The sequence below is a fragment of the Myotis nattereri genome, assembly GCF_964212035.1.
Source record: "Myotis nattereri genome assembly, chromosome: 2".
Taxonomy (NCBI): Eukaryota; Metazoa; Chordata; class Mammalia; order Chiroptera; family Vespertilionidae; genus Myotis; species Myotis nattereri.
In genome coordinates, this window is record NC_138076.1 from 203,053,203 (window position 1) to 203,075,659 (window position 22,457).

General features: G+C 38.7%; 1 protein-coding gene across 2 annotated transcripts in view; it reads right to left on the reverse strand.

Annotated features, from left to right (window-relative positions):
* SLC41A2 (solute carrier family 41 member 2) overlaps nt 1-22,457 on the reverse strand; it is a 79,488-nt gene that overhangs the window by 14,956 nt on the left and 42,075 nt on the right. For both annotated transcript variants that reach the window (XM_081082916.1, XM_081082917.1), the window contains exons 7-10: nt 10,934-11,081; nt 6,558-6,637; nt 4,901-5,032; nt 4,193-4,341 (exon numbers count right to left, since the gene is read on the reverse strand). In XM_081082916.1, coding sequence (XP_080939042.1) covers nt 4,193-4,341; nt 4,901-5,032; nt 6,558-6,637; nt 10,934-11,081 — 509 coding nt within the window. The remainder of the gene's footprint in view (nt 1-4,192; nt 4,342-4,900; nt 5,033-6,557; nt 6,638-10,933; nt 11,082-22,457) is intronic.

The window sequence follows — 22,457 nt, forward strand, 5'->3', positions numbered from 1 at the left end:
CCAAACAATTTCAAACTCAAATGGACTTTCTACTTTCACTTGACACAAGAACTAGCCATAGGACCAAAATTAGAAAACTCATATACTCTGAAGAGCTCCTATACTAAAGTTCCTTTTATAGAAAAATTCAAACATACACAAAAATAGACAGAACAGTACAGATCCCATGGCAAGCTCATTACCACCACTCAGTTTCATCAATTATCAACTCATGACCAATTCTGCTTTATCCATACCCCTAGATATCAAGTCATTTCATCTTTAAACATTTCAGCAAATCCTTACAATTTTGACTGAACATTGATAAAACTTGTGAGGTTTTATGTTCATTGCCTTTTATTTTAAATACCTATATCAGTGTAAGAGAGGAAACTGGTGTTTACTGAAAGCAAGGAGAAAATTTACATCTCTCTCTCTCTCTCTCTCTCTCTCTCTCTCTCTCTCTCTCTCTCTGTGTGTGTGTGTGTGTATGTGTGTGTGTGTGTGTGTGTGGTGTTTTTGTATTTTTTTTTCTGGAATATCTGGGACCTAAATGTAGATTAAAGTTTTTTTCCCTCCTACTGAAGGAAGAGACAGAGCTGACAAGATACATTCAGTTTAATGAACACTCACTGAGCAATAGGGATGGGGCTAGATCAGCCGTGGGCAAACTACGGCCCGCGGGCCGGATCCGGCCTGTTTGAAATGAATAAAACTATTAAAAAAAAGACCGTACCCTTTTATGTAATGATGTTTACTTTGAATTTATATTAGTTCACACAAACACTCCATCCATGCTTTTGTTCCGGCCCTCTGGTCCAGTTTAAGAACCCATTGTGGCCCTCAAGTCAAAAAGTTTGCCCACCCCTGGGCTAGATGCTGGAGATGTAAAAAATGAGTAAAACAAAGAGCCTTTCTCTAGAATGGGTGAGACAGACACATAAGAACAAGAAACAAATGTCAAATCAATCCATGAGGCAAAGAGGTAGAGTTATAAATAGAAACATGTTCTAAAAATGGCATGTTTATCAACAGACCAATGAATAGCCTCTGAATATGTACCAGGGGATTGAGGAGAACATAAATTATAATAAATGACCATATCATATAAAGCAATAAAGGTAGCCAGCAGTAAAAAGGCATTTGAAATAACTTTGTTCCTACTGAACAGTGGAAAAATATTACTCCCCAGGTAGTTAGTTGCTTTTTCTTCCAAGCTCTGACAGCAAGTTATATGTAACTGCCCCCCAGAGTTTAGTATATTATACTAGAGGCCCAGTGCACAATATTTGTGAATGGGTAGGGTTCCTAGTGGCTGCCGGCTGCTGGCTGGGGACTTCCTTTGTTCCGCACCGCCCCCTGGTGGTCAGCGCACATCAGAGCAAGCAATCCAACTCCCAGTCGAACTCCCGAGGGGACACTTTGCACATTAGGCTTTTATATAGAGAGATTATGATATTATATTCATTATAATTATTTGTTCATGTAATGGTCTTCCCTCCAGACTATGAGTCCTTGAGGATAGGGTCTGAATTTATTCATCCTGGGATTTAAAACCAATTCCTGCATCTACTAGAACGAAGGCTTATTGAATGAATAAGTGAATGAATTATTTACAGGTGACTTCTAATAAAATATCCAGCACTATAACTGTAGAAAAGTTAAAATATTAATTAAGTCATAAGGGTTCTTGTTATCTTAAGAATAGATTCTAGTCCCCCTTGCCGGGCATTTAAGGCCTTTCCATCTACACTGTCCCTAATCTATCCTTTTAACCTTATCTCATCTATTCCCTTCTCTGAGGTCCTGTGTATGAGTAACTTTCTCTTTCTTTCATAAGCTCTGTGCTTTTCTATCTCTATGCTTTTACTCAGGAATCTCTAAAGTTTTAAATTACGGCCAAAACCGGTTTGGCTCAGTGGATAGAGCGTCGGCCTGCGGACTGAAAGGTCCCGGGTTCGATTCCGGTCAAGGGCATGTACCTGGGTTGCGGGCATATCCCCAGTAGGAGATGTGCAGGAGGCAGCTGATCGATATTTCTCTCTCATCGATGTTTCTAACTCTCTATCTCTCTCTCCCTTCCACTCTGTAAAAAAAAAATCAATAAAATATATTTTAAAAATAAATAAATAAAGTTTTAAATTACGTATCCTTTTCAGCATAAAATGTTTGAGCATACTTAACACTGTGCAAATATAGTATGCTCATTACAAGGTAATCATAAAATAGAAGAAAACAAGCATTTTAAGCAAATGAGGAAAAACATATAGACATTTAAATCTTTTCTTTCCATATACAGCACATTATTTCACATATGCTTCACTTTGAAAATTACTGACTTACATATAAAGAAGAAATCTCAGAGAATCTTTGTGAAAATTAACTGAAACAAAATATGTAAAGCACTTAAGAGCACTGGTCATATTGGAAACACTGTAAATGTCAGTTAATTTCATTAACATCATTAGCATCACGCAGTTTCTTTCTACTAGAATAGTGTCCCCAAACTTATCCTCTAGCCTCACTCGTTTAGTCAAACCCCTGAAAGGCCACATTCAAATGTTCTCTCTCTAAAGAATTATTTGAATGCATTCTTTACGGCGTTAGGATTTCTCAGTGTAGGAAGTACCAAATCCTATAAAGCTTAGCAAGAAGTCATGACTAAGAAACCAAAATAAAGCCGGAACCGTTGGAAAAAAATAAGAACAATTTATAAAAAAAAAAAGGATACAAATGAAAAAATATGTAATTATTAACTCCAAGAAAAATAAAAATACACAAAATAAAATATAATCACAGTGTATTTTCTGGCTCTATAGTAAACAATGTTTAGGTAGTCCTAATAATAGGAACACTGACTACTAATTTAACAAAAACTTGTAATATAACTGTATGGGAAAGATGGGGCATCTCTGAGATTAATAAAAAACCTAGAAATTTAGGCACATTACTTTAAAACATACAGATAACTATCAGAAGAAATAGCTAAAATATTTCAAAGTGACTGCCTGAGAAATGTTTGAAAGGTAGAACCCTTTAGTGCTATTTAATCTTAAAATTCTGTACATGTATTATATTGATCACACATTTTGAAAATAAAGACAATTTCCTTCCATTTTAAAATTAATAGCCTTCCATGTAAAGTAAAGATGGCAAGCTGAGCATATGCATTCACCTCTACTCTCTCCAGTAACTCCAGTAACACAGCAGTGAAAAGATTTACAAAAGCACAGAAATCTCCCATAGAAAGGAAAAAAAGATAAAGAAATAGAGAATAAGAAAAGATAAGAAGTTTAATGCAAGAGTCCCAGGAAGCAATTAGGATTCCAGAAAGAGAGAGACAATCACCAAAGAAGCTATTCAAACAATGTTCCTACAACAGAAGAACATGATTTTTTACTTTGAAAAGGTTGGCTATGCTCAACAAAACAGTCCAAATACACCCAAACCAGGGCACATCAACAGGAAATTTAAGAGAAATGGGGTAAAGAGATCTTGCCAGCTTCCAGGGAGATAACAGTAAATTTGTACAATGAAATCAGCCATGAGAATGGCATCTGCTGTTCTCAACGGTAATGGGGGAAATTAACTGACAAGGAAGCAATGCCTTTCTCTGTTTCCTAAAAGAAACAGAATTCTATATCCAGTCAACATATCGATGAACAGAAAGAAAAAAGTAAAAAAAAAAGTGGCTCAGTGCTGGAGCACTGACCTATGAACCAGAAGGTCGCGGTTTGATTCCCGGTCAGGGCATATGCCCGGGTTCCAGGCTCGGTCCCCAGTGTGGGGCATGCAGGAGGCAGACAACCACTGATACTCTCTTGTCACTGATGTTTCTGTCTCTCTCTCCCTTCCTCTCTGAAATCAATAAAAAAAAAAAATTTTAAAGGCATTTTACAAGATGCAAAGGCTCCAAATATTTACTCTGATGCACTCTTCCTCAGTAATCTATTAGAAGAAGTATTCATATAAAACAAGAGAATAAATAACAGGAAGACATGGAATCCAGAAAACAGGAAATCCAAAGGTTCTATTGATCAGATCATATTAAAACAGGTCCTGAGTTACTAGTTTTAAGAAGATCAAATCATTAGGAAGGCAGTAAGTTGATTTTTTTAAATGTTAAAATATTTCAAGCCTTTAGATTTACATGTATTTATACTTTTACATCAATTTGAGCATAATGGAGATGACAAGAGGTTTTAACTCTTACCTGTAACACAGCAGCAAATAAAAATACTACTACAAAGATTACAGTTAGCGAAGTGTGACCACTTTTCATCAGATGAATCGTGTAGAGGAAAATTAAATGTCCGGGAATCACTAAAAGCAGCAGAACTTGAGCAGACTTATGATTTACTCCTGTAAGGTAAAATGTAAACGTTGTTAAAACAAAATCATATTTTGGTTAATAATAGGTCAGTTACTGAAATTTGAGGATTACTTTTTAGTCATGATACCACATCGCATCACATAAAATTCAACTGCTAAAAAGAAATGTATTGAAATTTGGGGATTACCTTTTAGTTACTGTATCACATAAAATTCAATTGCTAAAAATAAATTTCTTTTAAAATTCTCCCTATGTTATAGGGAGCCCACCCATCTCCCTAAACCACCTAGCATTGTTTGCCCGTATCCATGAGGTTCCTCTTTCCGACTCATTCACAAGATATCCCAGAGAAAGGGACAAGAGAGAAAAATTACACAGAGCTCCTCAACAACTGCAGAATTGATAGGAATGATTTTTTGCTCACTGGGATTTAATGAACAAAATCTATTCTATTTAAGATCTATTTAGCACTCAGAAATAACAAAGTTGTGCAATACTTACAAAATACGTATTCAACAACTGTTGCCCGCCTATCCTCACAGAGAGAAGTTCCTGAAATAAAACATGTAAAAATCCACAAGCACATACCTGAACCAAAGAAAGTTCTAAATGGGTAGTAACAGCCTTTGCGTTCATCAGGCAGTTCTCCTGGAATGCTATGCAAGTGGAGGTACGTAGAAATCCTGCTCGCCTGAATGGCCACCAAATTACCACCAATCCCTGAAACATAGGAAAACAGATAGGTAGCCTCATATTTTAAACAACTTGCATCAATTCAACCAACTGCAAGCCTCTTTATGTCACACCCTGGGCCAATGAAACAAAATAAAAAGTTCTTCTGAGATGCGGATTTATTTAAGTGGAGGTAGATATTCCAAAGGCATGAAAAGCATTGTTATGAAAAACATTATTTTTTTCAAATCTGACTTACTGTCTGGTCTGAAAGCAGACCAAAATAAGTTCTTTTTAAAAGTTACTATAAAATCCCAAGATATAAAACTAGGTAACAAGATGTACCATGTTTATCATCTGAATGAGAGACAACGTATGCTAGATTTATTCAAAAGACAAGGCTAGACACTTTTCTTCTCAGGTTACTAAAAAAATTTGTATATGGCACTATTTAAAAAACCTCAAGAAAGTCATCTTTTAATCTAGATTATCTTCTTATATACCCTGCACATTCTAAAGCTATATAAAAATTTCAATGTCGCCGAAACCGGTTTGGCTCAGTGGATAGAGCGTCGGCCTGCGGACTGAAAGGTCCCAGGTTCGATTCCGGTCAAGGGCATATACCTGGGTTGTGGGCACATCCCCAGTGGGAGATGTGCAGGAGGCAGCTGACCGATGTTTCTCTCTCATCAATGTTTCTAACTCTCTATCTCTCTCCCTTCCTCTCTGTAAAAAATCAATAAAATATATTAAAAAAAAAATTTCAATGTAGAGTAGAAATTTTAGATATAAAAGTGTATTTTGGAGAACTTATCGTCAAATAAAATGTTTTCTTATACATACGTATATAAAAGTAATTTATATTAGATGTGTAGTATATCCTGTGACATGTTTTCACCAGGCAGAATTACTTTTTAAATTATATTCACTTGGGCTATACTCAAATCCAATTTAATGAGAGCCAGACCAAAACCTAGTAGGACTGGATTAAAATTATCTTATTAAACAGAATCCATAGAAAAATCCCTGTGAACTTAAGTACTGTAATTTCCATTTTATAGATAAGAAAAAACATAAGGCAGATTTTAAAGGGATCAGCAGGGGACTGATAGATTTTTTTCTTTTGCTTTTAATTTTTATTGAATTTAATGAGAGGGATGACAGATTTTCATGGACTCAAGTGACTCAAGCAACTGATTCAAACTGAGCTAACTCTGATTTATCCATGAAAATTGATAAGGAGCAGCAGTAAAACAACACAAGATAGTAGATATAACCCAAATATCCAGAACTGAACTACCGCATTTTGCCTCACTACCCTTAAAAGCCAGGTATGCCTGACTCTCAAATGTATATCAGTAATAAGATTAAGAAACAGTTCTTTTCAAAAATGTGTTCTGCATGTTGAAAAAGGGGAAGGTCATTTTCACTCTGAGCAGCAACCTGGGGTTGGAGAGAGAATGAATGGGATGGGACAGACAGCCCTCTTAAGTCCGAGCCCTAAGATTCCTATTAGCATTTAAGAGCATAGAAAGCCTTGATATCATTATGAAATAGTATATCTAATCCTTACCATTAATAACTGGTGTGTAAACAACAATTCCAACCAAGTTTGGATCAGATACAGTTGTGTCCAGAATAAGGCCTCCAATGCTGAAAGATACAAAATCATATAAGTTAGGGAAGAGGAAAGGAAATGTACTAATTTGAAGCTGTTCTTTATATACAAACACCTCTACTTTTAAAAATAAAATAATTAGGCTGAGCCTGGCTGGTGTCGCTCAGTGGTTGAGTGTCAACCCAGGAAGCAAGAGGTCACAGGTTTGATTCCCGGTCAGGGCACATGCCCAGGTTGCGGGCTTTATCCCCAATAGGGGACATGCAGAAGGCAGCCGATTGATGAAGTTTCTCTCTCATCGATGTTTCTATCTCTCTATTCCTCTCTCTTCCTCTCTCTCTCTAAATATCAATAAGAACGTATTTTTAAAAAGAAGAGATTGTTTTTAAAAATAAAATAATTAGACAAAAAATAGATCAAATATATTCAAGGTAAAAATCAATGTCTATCACAAATGTTGAAAATAAAACATGATATAAGCTGTAGCCCCACATTTCAGGGCTCTCTTTCTGATCTCCAAGATAAGTTACTTGTAAAAAGGAAAGTATATGCTTTAAGTGCATATACAATGAACACTTGAAGAAAAACATTTAAAAATATTTTTGTTGCCCAGATAATAAAACTTGTTATAGAAAATATAAATAAAAAAGAAAATAAAAATCAACCATAGTTACATCACTCAGAGTTATACTGTTAGCATGTTAGTAAATACCCTCCCCAGACATTTTAAAATGTGTATATGTTTAAAAATAAAAACCCAAATTGTAAAAGTATTTTCTTTCACTTTTATTAAATTTTATTTCTAGCATGCCCTAGCCGGTTTGGCTCAGTGGACAGAGTGTCAGCCTGTGGACTGAAGGGTCCTGGGTTCAATTCCTATCAAGGGCACATGCCCAGGTTGCAGGTTCCTCTCTGGCCCGGGCCCTGGTCAGGTGCATGCAGGAGGCAACCAATTGATGTGTCTCTCTCACATCGATGTTTCTCTGTCTTTCCCTCTCTCTTTCCGTCTCCCTAAAAATCAATGGAAAAATATCCTCTGGTGAAGATAAAAAAAAAAATATTTCTAGTAAACAAACACATGAGCATTATTTAAAAAGTGAAAGTACCACAAAGCTTATAAAATAGTCCCTGGTCCCACCCCCCCAGATCCTGCCTTCCACCACCAATTCTTTTCAACTTCGTTAGCTGTTTCTTCTGGCATTTAATTCTGTATTTCTAAATAACACATTTTCCCTACTATTTCTTAACTTACAATTTTAAACATTTCCCTATCAGCATCCACTGTGGCAGATGGAGGATTTAATCTCACTCCTCCCTCCTCACTTTAGTCCCTCACAATTCTCTTCCTCTCTCTATCCTGACAGTCTGGTTATCATTTTTGGTGAAACATTTAGAGTTTATTTTATTATAACAATGGGATCATAATTCACAACTGAAATACACAGCATCTTGTTAGATTTCCTCACTTGTACTGTTTGCTTTGTCTCATATTTTTCTTAAATTTTTTAGCTGTTTATTACTAATTCAGCCTCAAATTTGTAGCGAAGTTAATGAAATGCCCCTGATTACAGTCAAGCTCATCCGGCAGGTAATCAATCGATTCCACTTTCTTTCTTCTTAGGGACATTCCTCCTGAAGCCCACTGTTCTCCTGATAGCCTGGGCAGTTGCTCTCTAGGCCTGGTGCACGGCTGTCATCCCTACCTACCCTTCAATCGCCCCATGAGGAGGCTTAGTCTATGACTGTGACCAACTCCCAGCATTTCACAGGATCCTGTTGCCTGAATCCTCCCGGAAAAAAACAACCTACATTACAGAAAAACGAACCACATGCTATCCTCATTTCTATGTCGTCTTATTTCTTAGTTCCTCATTTTGATAAAATTGTCTTTTGTCAACGTTTATATGAAAGGGCCTATGGAAAACCAATATACTGAAATCCTGTGTGTCTGAAAACTTCGTGAGTCTGTCCTTACGTTTGGTTGATACTGAGACCATATGTTATGTTCAAAACATTATCCCTCGGAATTTTGGAGGAATCACTTCTGGTGTTGCTAGTGGGCATCATTCTGATTCCCAATCCTTTGGATGCAACTTGTTTTCATTCCGGAAGCTTTGGGGATTTTATGATGACGTGCTTTGACGTGGGCCCCTCCTACTCCAACTCATGGTGCTGGACCCGTAGTGGCCCCTTTCAATCAGGCCCCTTTCAATCAATAGTGGCCCCTTTCAATCAGGCCCCTTTCAGTCAATAGTGGCCCCTTTCAATCAGGCCCCTTTCAATCAATAGTGGCTCCTTTCAATCAGGCCCCTTTCAATCAATAGTGGCCCCTTTCAATCAGGCCCCTTTCAGTCAATAGTGGTCCCTTTCAATCAGGAAGCCCATGTTCTTCCGTTCTGGGGAATTTCCTTATGTTATTTCTGTGATCATTTCCTCTCCTTATTGTTTGCCTCCGATTGTCTACCTCTCTGTTCTCTGTTCTACTTTCCAGGATGGTTCTACCTTCTAACTATTCTGATTTTGTTTCTGCTGTTTGTTTATTTCTCAATTCCAAGAGCTCTTCCTGTTTTGTTTTTTTCCAATCCTCCTCTGAAATCATTCTGCTCTTACAGAATTGTGGATGCCACCGCTTCTCTTATTTCTCTGAGGACATCGGAGATAGTTTTTTGAGGCTTTTCAACTCTCTCCCAGCGGTTCTCAACCTTCCTAATGCCGCGACCCTTTAATACAGTTCCTCATGTTGTGGTGACCCCCAACCATAAAATTATTTTCGTTGCTACTTCATAACTGTGATGTTGCTACTGTTATGAATCGTCATGTAAACATCTGATCTGCTCTATGTGATTTCCGAGGTCGCGACCCACAGGTTGAGAACCGCTGCTAGCCTTCCTTTGAGTACCATTTTTTTGTCTCCGTCTTTCATGTTAGAAGTCTTAATCAAACGTCTGAGGAAGGGCTACCCCTCCCTAGAGGGCACAAGGGAAAGCACCCTTGGAGCTCTGTGGGCCTGGGCAGAGCTGGTCAGCAGGTGGGCCTCACTGAACAACGGTCAGGTGGGCACGCAGCTCCTTCACTAAAAGACCTGCAAGGTCAATACATGCAGGTTTTCTGTTGAGCTGAAGACCTCCCCCAGAAAGACAGGATCTGATTTCTTGCCCGGAGCTGTAAGCGGGACGGCCAGCTGGTGCCTCTGAATCTGGAGCCTCTCCATTTAGACTCTCCAAAGTGAATTCCTGTCTTCTGCTAAGGTGGGAGGGGCAGCTGCCTGGGTGGTCAGACTAGAGAAGGGCTGTTAGGACCTAATTGCTTCTTACACACACTGCCCACCACTCTTCCTTTCAGCTTTCGGAAGTACTCAGGGCCCTAATGCCTCCACCTGTCTGGGTTCCTGAGGCTCAGATCCAGGCGCTACTTCTGGGTGCTCCCCCTGCTGGTGGCTGGGTTTTAGCTTTTTTCCTTCTGTTAACAACTATCCACCTGATTCCTATCTTACGAATTTCTCACTTGCTGTCCTCTCTGTTCTCCTTCTCTTTGCAGTTTTTTAGCTTTTTATCTTTTTATTGTCATCTTGGTAGTTTTAGGAAGGAAGATAAGCACATCAATCTACCATGTTTAACAGGAAATTGATACTCATTTCTAGCTGACTCTTTTCACCAAGGGTATAATGAACACCTTTCCTCGTCAAAGACTTATAACAGTGCTATTTTTAATGGCTGACTGATACTCCTTTTTGTGACTGCATCACACTTCATTTGATCAATATCTGACTGCTAGGCCTCTAAGGTATTCTCTCTTTCTTTCGTTAAAAATTCCACGGTGATTAGGGTCCCTGGAACTAAGTCTGTTGCATATATCCTTAATTATATCCTTAAGTCCTGTCAGAGGCCTAGAGGTAGAAATAGTTGAATGGCATACACATTTCTAAGGCTTTCTGATACCTATCTGAGCAATTTACTATGAAAAACAAGTAATGTTCTTGTCAGGTTACAACACACACAAAAAAAAACACACCCACACATACAAACACACACATACAAACACCACTAAATTTCACTCAGCAATCTGGTAAAGATTTGGTTGGAGAGAAGTTTACAACTGGTAGCCAAATGAGGTTCTCTATATCTACTGATTTCTGTAATTTCTATCACATATATCCATTATCACTTTGGATAATAAAGAATTGACCCAATATACATAATATAATTGACCCAAGAAATAAAACAGGCAATCGATTTGTTTTAATGTACACATAGATACAGGCACATAGACTGCACGCTCGCACACACACACACACACACACACACACACACACACACACATTTAATACTAACCTACTTATAACCATAGCTGTTATGACAGGCTCCCAGCCCGAGTGGAGCACTGTCCTGGTGGCTGGATGTTTGGCTGCTACTATAATCCAGATAGGAGTTAGAGCCAAGAAAAAGATACCAACCAACGGAGAAATGTAGTAATAATTCTCTAAAATTGAAAAAGAGACAGCATTTCAGTATCTGTTCTAACCATGTAGTGAATATTAAAAATTTACCAGAAGATATGTTATCAAACATATTCACAGGCTATTTATTTTCTACAAATTTCAAACAACTTTAAAACTGTAGGTAAGGTGCCCAGCCCAAATGGCTCAGTGATCGAGCAACCACCTATGAACTAGGAGTTCACGGTTCGACTCCCGGTCAGGGTACATGCCTGAGTAGCAGGCTCAGTCCCCAGTGTGGGGCGCACAAGAGGCAGCTGATCAATGATTCTCTCTCATCATTGATACTTTTCTCTTTCTCTCCCTCTACATTCTTTTCTCTGAAATCAATAAAAATATATTTAAAATAAAACTGTAGATAAGATAAAAATATTAATGTAACTGAAAACTAATACATTAATTCAGCAAACATTTATTGAAATACCCATGTGACCTAGCAATAATAGGATGGGAAGAGCAATAATAATAATAGGATGGGAACAGCAATAATAATAATAAAATAATAATTAAAACAACAAGAGTAAAAAAGCCAACATTTATTTGGCTCCTACTATTAACCAAGCATTGTGGGAAATGCTTTATATTCATCGACTCGTTTAATTGCCCTCACAAGTATGAGGAGAACACTGTCATTCTTTTTTTTCTATTAAATTTATTGGGGTGACATTGGTCAACATACACATATAGGTTTCAGGTGTGGGTTTCTATGTTATAAGATATGTATGTCATTTCTATTTAATAACAAACTGAGGCTTAAGAGTTTATAGGATAGAAAACTGGGAAAGAGGAAGCTATCAGAGAAAGAGCTTGAGAACTGACTATCAAGCCTTAATGTGAACTCCACAAGGCTAGGCCAAGAATAACTGGGGATTTGTCACTCAAGACGTACCCCCCTTTAGAGGAGAGGCCTCTTTGAACACTCAGAACATTCAGGAGACCCAAGAAGGGTAGCAAAGCTAGCCCTAGTGTCAGGTGTGCTGTAGCTTCTCCCCAGTCAAACTCAGAACCAAGCCTTGTGAGGCTCAAGCTAATCCATAAACAACAGTCCACAAGAACAAAGTCCAATACTTTGCAAAGAAAAAAATCGAGCATGTAACAATATTACATTCACAATGTCAAGCATCCAACCAAAGATTGCTTTTAAGAGTTTGGGATAATATTTGGTAGCATTTACAAGCTTCGTTAAATACACTGAGACATCCTACTTCCGTTAGACATGTCACCAGTCTCATAAAAGTATCCAAGTACTTATACTAATCTTTATAAAGCTAATAAATTAAACGTACAAATAGTGAGCCTTAAATTTTCATAAATACTCATATATATATATATATATATATATATATATACACACACACACACACACACACACACACACATTTGGTAAGATTTTGATATAAAAACCACAAAAATAGGTCAATTACTTAATTATGAATTTAAAAATGGAATTAGAAGACTGACATGTTACTCCAAAGGGCTAAGTTAACAAGTGCACACACACAAAAATATGTACTGCTTCATTAGCATAAAACCATTAAACACATGAGTCGAATTCTCAAATATTTTTATTTTTAAATCTCCCTAAGTTTAGAAAATTGCCTGTCTCTTCTTGAAACAGTTACATCATTCCAGGACATTTTGGTTATATCATTTTAACTGATGGAGGTTTTATTATTATCAGAGATTGTTATCAGACAGGGCATTCTGGATTCTTCTCAGTGACTCTAATACTTACTTTGTATAGGAGAGACTTTATAACTTAAAGACAATTGATCTCATAGTCCTTGTAGCCTTAGATTTAAGTTAAATGTTACTAAATTTTCCTGACATCTCACAAAATTCTTCAACCCTATTCATATTATCTTTCACTGAATTTTGTATTTCTTCATCTTCCTAACATATTTACAGAGCTTCTCACCTATGCCTAAAGATATTCAAACTCTTTTCTATCAGGAAAGAACACCTTACTATAGATATTAAAATAATATCCAAACAACTTTATTCTTGTGGCTTTATCTGATCTTCCATCACATCTTCAAAATAATTATACTCACAAAATTCATTGAAAGATTTTCTTCCATTTAAGGGACTTTGACTAACCCTACATATAGTTTCATTTTTTTCTCTATGATTTTTAAAAAATGAAAAAAACCTGTATTGAATGGATTCCCAGTTCTCCTTTTTAAACCACTGGATAAGGACTAAAAAAATCCTAATTAGGAAGCATTCTTATCTCCTGAAACAAGCAAGGTTGCCAACAATCTCTTTATAGGGTTAAACAGAAACGAAAAGCATTAAAATCCATTAAACACAATTGAAAAGAACTATTTTGCTAGGTCAGATCATCTTAGTATTTCATTTTCAGGTCAATAGAGGAGCACCATGCCAGGCTTTTAAGTTATTCTCAACATTAAATCTCTGGAAGGTCATCTGAAGTGGAAAAAAAAACAAAAAAACACCCATCCCAATCCCTGAATCACTGCCCTGAATTTTCAAAGAGAAGAAAAAATTTCTCAGAATGAAACTAAAAATAATGAGTGAAGTTCCTCAAAAACTTAACCAGAGTTATCATGACTTTCTGTCATATGTGTCAAGAGAACTAAAAATATATGGTCGTGCAAAAGTGTACAAGAATGTTCATAGCAGCACATTCATAAGAGCCAAAAAGTAGAAGCAGTTCAAATGGCCATCAAATGATGAATGGATGATAAGCAAAATGTGCTATATTCATACAATGGAATGATGTGAATCCATACAATGGGATATCACTCAGAACTGATTCGTGGTACAACACAGATGAACCTTAAAAACATTCTACTTTGAAAAAACAGCCAGACATTAAAGGTCACATATTGTATGGTTCCATTTACTGAAATGTCTAAAATAGGCAAATCCACAGAGACAGAAAGTAGATGCTGATGCCAGGGAATGGGGGAAGGATACAATGGGAGTGACTGCTAAAGGTTTCTTTTTGCAGTGATAAAAATGTCCTGGAATTAGACAATAGGCTGCACAGTCTGATGAATGTACAAAACCACCAAATTGCACACTTTTAAAAGGCGAACTGTATGGTATCTGAATTATCATCACATTTTTTTAAAAATTCCAACAATAGCCCTGGCCAGTGTGACTCAGTTAGTTGAGTATCATCTCATGCACCAAAAGGTTGCTGGTTCAATTCCCAGTCAGGGCACATGCCTGGGTTGTGGGCTGGATCTCAGGGAGTGGGTATGCAGGGGGCAGTTGATCAGTGTTTTTGCTCTCACATCAGTGTTTCTCTCTTCTCCTCCCTTCCTCTCTCTCTCTAAAAATCAATTTAAAATAAAAAAATAAATTGCCACCTATTTTTTTTAATTCCAACAATTATTTTTTAAAAAGGAGGGGAGACTACATTTTTCAAAATTGCCAAAGTCATAAAAGATAAATGTACAGTATATACATTTGTACATACGTAACATTGAGAAAAAGAAAGAAAAAAAGAGAAAGCAAATGGGGTAAAAACGTTAAAATTAGTTGAGTCAGGATTCAGAATATAGAGGTGCTTTTTTGTACTCTTTTTATTTTTGCAACTATTTTATACATTTGAAATTATCTCCAAATAAAAATTTTTTAAACACTAAAAAAAAAAAGTGGGAAAACCATGATAAAATAAAAGTAACTGATTTACTGTAAATGTGTTCTATTTCAATTTCCTAACAAATCTAACACACCCATTCCCATCAAATTAGATCATATGTATAATTACATAGGATTCTCCTTCCTTTTCCTTGGGTAATTTCTAATCCAATTCTGATAGCTAGGGAAAAATTACAAGTATAGATAAAAGGAAGTGCTAAAATAGTCCTCTTTTTAGGATATACTGGTGTCTTATAGGTGTCACAAAATTGAAGAATTACTTTTAGAAAACCACTAATGGCACAATCAGTAAGAGAAAAGGGTCAGTTCAAAGCCAACCATTGCCCTGGCCAGCGCTGCTCAGTCATTAGAGTGTTAGCCTGCACCCTGAAGCTTCTCTCTTTCCCTCTGTCTTCCCCTGCCCCCTCCCTTCCACTCTCTCTAAAAATAAATCAATGGAAAAAAATATCCTCACTCCTCAGGTAAGGATTAAAAAAAAAAAAAAAAAGCCAACCATTATCCAATTCTAGAGATTTCCCCACTTTGCTTTCTCCTGCCTCCTTAATCTACCACCAAGGGATTTCATGTACCTTCCTTATGTTTCTGTCCTTTGATTCTAAATGCATAAAAGGAATTCAAAATGCCACTCTCCAGAGCATCTTCTCAATTATTTAAGATCTTGCTTCTGGGCATGTCCTCAAAAACTTGGCTCAGCCCTAACCGGTTTGGCTCAGTAGATAGAGCATCGGTCTGTGGACTGAAGGGTCCCGGGTTCGATTCCAGACAAGGGCATGTACCTTGGTTGCGGGCACATCCCCAGTAGGAGGTGTGCAGGAGGCAGCTGATCCATGTTTCTCTCTCACCGATGTTTCTAACTCTCTATCCCTCTCCCTTCCTCTCTGTAAAAAAAATGAATAATATATATATATTTTTAAAAACTTGGCTCAAATAAACGCCTATAAAACTTTCTTTAAAAGCTAACCATGAACTTCTGCATTGATATCAAAATCTAAAAGAATGTCTTCCTCCTAAATAAATATCTATTTAAATTTCCCTAATCGAAATAACATTTGGTATTCATTTCTGGGTACTGTGGTAGGCTGCGTAAGGGCCCTCAAAGACATCCGCACCATAAAATAAACCCCAAATTTTTAATGTTACTTTATACAGCAAAATCCTTCCAACGTCAAGGATTCTGAAACGGGGAGGTTATCCTGAATTACTTGGGTGAACCGTAAATGTGATCACAGGAGTACTGATAGGTGAGAAGTAGAAGGAGATTTGACTACAGAAGAGAAAGCAATGTAACCACAGAAGCCGGGATGGAGCGATGCGATTATAAGCCAAGGAATGCTGGCAGCTCCTGGAAGATGGGGGAGGTAAGGAGAAGGTTCCCCCCCTCCCCCCCGAAACCTCCAGAAGGAACCAGCCCTGCTGACACTCTGCCTCTAGCCCTGCAGAACTCATTTTGGACTCTGACCTCCAGAAACAAGGTGTGTGATATTTGTTATAGCGGCAACAGGAAACAAATACAGGTGGAAAAGTAAAACTCAGTGGAATGTTAAGCCTACTTAATACCTGTGTGTTTTACTACTGATTCCCTGCTATATGTAAACTAAAGAGAAGGATTAATACAGCTAAAGTGGTTCAGATTCCTAGGATTCCACTTAACTGCCCAACATAACCGCCATCTTTTTGATCCACTGATTTCACCGTTTATTAGATTGCCGGTGGCATTTTGCAACTACTGTTATAAAAATTCATTAATGGCATTCATTCTTCCCACCCTGAATTCTTCTGAAATATGTAACTGCTACTAGTATGAGTGACACCTTTGTATGTTAGCTGTTTCTGTGTAAGCGAAAAGCAATGGGCATTGTAAGATGCAAACAATTTTTTAAATGCCCTTTATAAATAACCATCAGAATTTTCTCACTAAATGGACCTTCTAGGAATCACTCTAAACTAAGATGGCGCAGTCCTAAAAACTTCTGAATGCCCAACCTGGTTTGGCTCAGTGGATAGAGCATCAGCCTGTGGACTGAAGGGTCCTGGGTTAGATTCCACTCAAGGGCACATGCCCGGGTTGCAGGCTCGATCCCCAGTAGGGGGCGTGTAGGAGGCAGCCGATCAATGGTTCTCTCTTGTAATTGATGTTTCTATCTCTCTCTCTCCCTCTCCTTTCCTCTCTGAAATCAATAAAAATATACATTTTTTAAAAAACTCTGAAGAAGAGTGACACGCACAATAAATTTAGATTCTACTTACATCACCACATTAAGGCAGAGACATTCTAAAATGTCGTGTAAATAACCCGGTGGCATCCTTGCTAGTGTCCATAGCACTGAAGCAACAACCTGAGGCTGATTGTTACTGCTCTTACAGCTTCGACTAAGCCATCTTTTTAAAAAAATATATTTTATTGATTTTTTACAGAGAGGAAGGGAGAGGGATAGAGAGTTAGAAACATCGATGAGAGAGAAACATTGATCAGCTGCCTCCTGCACACCCCCTACTGGGGATGTGCCCACAACCAAGGTACATGCCCTTCACCGGAATCGAACCTGGGACCTTTCAGTCTGCAGGCCAACGCTCTATCTACTGAGCCAAACTGGTCAGGGCTAAGCCATCTTTTTTAAGATAACCTTGAAGAATGAGAAGTCAACATTTTGCCTCTCAGAACTTGCTCAAAAAGAGAAAAGCAGATAATATTCAAATTTTTTTAAAAATCACATACATAAGAGAATTACATAGCCATGCAGTTAAAATAATTGAAAGAGTTTTTAAAATTATCTTAAAATAATGCAAACAAAAAGAAAGAAAAGACAACAATCGACTTTAGATCTTTTTAATAGCATTTGAAGATTATTACATGTTGAAAGATTACTATGTGAATAATAAATGCCTATTTGCACTTGAAATAGATCTTTTCTAGCCATATGTTGCTATTTTAATTTGTCTACAGTGATACTAATCTCTAGAAACTCCCTGCTAAGGCAAGATACCCTACCAATACACCCCTAGGTCCTCATCAAAAGGATCATTTTTGTTATAATATGTATTGAACATATACTATGACAAATCAGACAAATATAACTGTCTTCTATTTTCCATGCATCTACCACTTCCTGAATAACCTCTCCTCACATTAATTTGGTAGCTTTCAAAAAATAAAGCATTTGGTGGAGTGCAATTTGCTTAACAACCACTATGGGGCGCTACAAAAATAAAAACAGATTTATCCTTAAGCTTATACCCTCATAATGACATTTACACACAAAGCTAATGACTGCCCAAGTGTAAAGAATGTCTTAAGCCCTAACTGGTTTGGCTTAGTGGATAGAGCAGGAGTCCTCAAACTTCTTAAACAGGGGGCCAGTTCACTGTCCCTCAGACCGTTGGAGGGCCAGACTATAGTTTAAAAAAAAACTATGAACAAATTCCTATGCACACTGCACATATCTTATTTTGAAGTAAAAAAACAAACGGGAACAAATACAATATTTGTATTTGCATGTGGCCCGCGGGCCGTAGTTTGAGGACCCCTGGGATAGAGCGTCGGCCTGCGGACTCAAGGGTCCCAGGTTCGATTCTGGTCAAGGGCATGTACCTTGGTTGCGGGCACATCCCCAGTAGGGGGTGTGCAGGAGGCAGCTGATCGATGTTTCTCTCTCATTGATGTTTCTAACTCTCTATCCCTCTCCCTTCCTCTCTGTAAAAAATCAATAAAACATTTTTTTTTTAAAAAAGAATGTCTTAAGAGAAGTATCAATAAAGTGCAAGGGGAAGTCAATGGAGAAAAGGACTGGAAAATACAGGTTCTGTGTAGCCTTCCCGGAGGGCAGGGGAATGATATAGGAAAGAAGAGAGAAAAACCACAGCTTGTATGAGAATCAGAAGATGGCTGAGTTTGGCTGGAGTAACGGACCCAAGAAAGGGAGGAGCAAGCCAAACCTTGAGAAGGTCAGTTTCTACAGCTCCAGGAGGCCTAAATGCCAGGCTGCAACTTGAAATCTGTTCATTGAGCAATGAAGACTTACGCAGGGTGACTGCAAAGAATAGAGTCAATAGAAGTAAACAAAGCTCTTGGGCTTGTTTTGCCCCTGCCTCCCCCTCCCTCCCCCCAACCAACTGGAAAGGTAAGAAGGGGGGTGGGGGACCTATGTTCATTTCAGGTATCAGAAATCAGCAAACTGTATTAGAACTAAAAGAAAGGCAAGCACACTGAATGAATGTTCAGCGAGTCTTAGTACAGTGTACCAAAGCTAAGAGCACATGAGGGGAGCTGTTCCAAGTCATTTCTGAATATCCAAAATTCTAAGTGAGACTTTTCTCCATGTCCAGTACTTTGAGAGCCATATACTATATGGCCTCTATTTAAAACTTAAAGCTGCCATGAAATCCTCTTTTTGCCTCTAAAGACTGCTAAGTGTTTAACAGAATTCAGGAATTAAATGTTGTTACTAAGAACTGGACATCTCAGCAGGATGCACGGGGTCTTGGAACTTAAATGTTCAGGATACCAAGCATTCCAGGCTGACAACTGCTATCTTATGAGGCCCCCTAGTGCTCACAATGCAGATACTTCAGAAATTCAAACACTGACACTTCAGAAAAACCTTTATTAATAATCAACTATAGAATCCATCAGTAGCTATGGTTCTTGTACCAATTCCATTCTGGGATGTGGGGGTTCCCACACCACCAAGCAATTCTCAGACACCAGTTGAGTGTCCTACCATTCAACTCAATTCTGACACTATCTACAGGAAGATATAATATCAGAATACACAGGTTAAGGGTTCAGCCCTTCCTACAAGACCCCCCCCCCCCACACACACACCCAACACACACACACACACACACACACCTTCAGATGCCAGTCCAAGTCCAGGTTGTCACCTGTGCTTCTGATTGAATGGCTATAAATCAGAGGTTCCCACGACGCCCTCCTTGGATTTGATTAATTTGCTAGAGTGGCTCACAAAATTCCGAGGAACATTTTACTTACTAAATTACCAGCTTATTATCTATAATAATAAAAGGGTAATATGCTAATTAGACCAGACGTCATTCTGGACAAAGCTGGGACCGGAGGGAAGCCTGGGTCCCAGGTGCCAAAGGGAAGCCAGTGCCGGCAGCCGGGGGAAGGAAGGCCTACTCTTGCACAAATTTCGTGCATCAGGCCTCTAGTCCTATATAATAACAGCCCAATATGCTAAGTGTCCAACCGTTTGTTCGATAGTTGGACCAGTTGCTATGACATGCACTGACCACCAGGGGGCAGGCGCTCCAATCGGTAGGATAGCTTGTTGCTGGGGGCTGGCTGAGATGGGCCAGACATGCCCTGGAGCCCTCCCACGGCCCTTCCCTGGCTGGCCAACCTCCTGCAGTCCCTCCCCAGCCTGCCGGCCCTGACCAGGGCTGGGCGAGATGGGCCGGACATGCCCTGGATGAATCCGTGCACCAGGCCAGTTTCGGCCTGATCCCCACAGGCCAGGCCGAGGGACCCCACTGGTGCACAATCCGTGCACCAGGCCTCTAGTAAAAGAATAAAAATAATAAAAGGATATAACTCAGAAACAGCCAGATGGAAGAGATGCATAGGGCAATGTATGGGGGAAAGCCCAAAGCTTCCATGCCCTCTCTGAATACAAAATTCTTCCCAAATCTCTATGTGTTCACCAACCCCGAAGCTCTCTGAGCCCCACCCTTTTGGGGTGTTATGAAGGTCTCATTAAATATGCATGAGTGAGTAAAACATTGGTGACTGGTGAGTGATCCCACCTCCAGCCTCTCTATCCTCCCCAGACATCAGAGATGGGACTGAAAGATCCATCCCTCTACTCTGGGTGATTCCCCCAGCAACCAACCGGCCCCATCCTTAGGTGCTTTCCAAAAGTCACCTCATTAACATACACCCAGGCGTGATGAAAAGGGGCTTGTTAGGAGTAACAAGACACCTGTTTCACTTTTTGGCTCTGAAGCAACTTCAGGAATTGAGGACAAGATATTATGACAAAATACTCTGACAGAAGATGCTCCCATTGCTCTTATCACTCAGAAAATCCCAACAGTTTGGGGAGGCTGTGAGTCAGGAACCTTGGACAAAGGCTAAATATATATGAGAAATATATTCTGAGCACCTGAATGACCAAACATCTATTTCTTATAAATCACATCACTACAGTAGCCCATCTATATATATAAAAACCTAAGTGACTGTTATGATCGATTGACTGAACTACTGGTCGACCGGTCGCTATTATGTGCACTGACCACCAGGGGGCAGACACTCAATGCAGGAGCTGCCCTCTGGTGGTCAGTGTGCTCCCACAGGCAACCTCCCGCGGCCGGTCAACCTCTTGTGGTCCGTCCCCCAAGCCAGCCAACCTCCTGAGGTCCCTCCTGCTGGCCAGCCAACCTCCTGCAGTCCCTTCCCCAGGACTGGGCAAGATGACCCCAATCAGCCCTGATCGCTGGCCAGGCCGAGGGACCCCACCTGTGCACAAATTCGTGCACCGGGCCTCTAGTTAAAAAATATATCTTTTTTAGGGAAATAAATTATACAGGTGAAATATAAAAGATCTGATTTTAATTAATTTAGCTTGAATTATTTTGAGCCAACTTGCAGAAGACAAGGCCTAAAAAGTCTAAGCAATATTTAATAATAAAATTATTTTTCAAAATTATGGTCTCTGATGGTATCATTCCACTTTGCTTTATTTCTTGATTCAGTTAAACTACTAATGTATCATATATAACACTCAAAAACTGAAGCTTCAGATGACAATAGATTATGATTAAGTTGTTCATAAGGAGTGTTTATCACTTGCATAATTTTAGAAAATAAAATTTGAAAAGTCAGCATACATTATTCTCCTCTAAAGTTGATCTGTCTTCTGGAATCTCATACTTAGGTCTGTATCATCTATTATGATGACATTATCATCTATTACGATGACATTTTTCAAAGGTATTCTTTTTTCTTACTTTACCACCACTGTGGCTTTAACTAAGCAGCTGAGAAATGTGTTAAAATGACTGCATGGTAATTAAGTAGCCAAGTCTGCAAACAATATACCTTTCTTTTTTATGTATGTAAGGGAACCCATCCCCAAACCATTACCATCCCTCCATCGCATCCCCAACTCCATCCTCAATGTTCCTGGCCAGACCCATAGAATTTCTGTCCTCTTAATAATATTAGAAAGAAACCCTTTACTCTTTTCTACCCCTCCCTTCTTCCCTCTTATCTCTTCCTCAGAGTGGGGAGTCTTATCTAATTAGTAAGACTTAGGAAGCCGGCACTAAGCATGCCTAACTCACACCTTTCCCTTTTGGGATTCAGCCCAGAAATGACAGTCTCCCTTCACCAACCATTAACAGCCTGTTCCTGTGGGGTGAGGACTACAGGCCATCCAGCTGCCTAGCTGTGAGTGGGTGAGTAAGTTTAACACGGTAGGAGCACAACATGAAGTCACATTCTCTAATACTAGCCATCAGCCAATATTTCAAGCCCCAACTTCAGCATCGATTTCTAAACTGTATGATAGTTTAGAGGACAAAAGTATGACCAACTGTCACCCAAGAATATAAATTAGAGCAAATAATCCCTTTAAAAACATAACTCTCATTTTCTACATTTTAAACTGACTGGGAGAGAAAGGTATTGAGGATTCCCCTGAGTATACTTGAATTTATATCATTCCTTGTTCATTCCACAACAACAAAACAACCCAAGA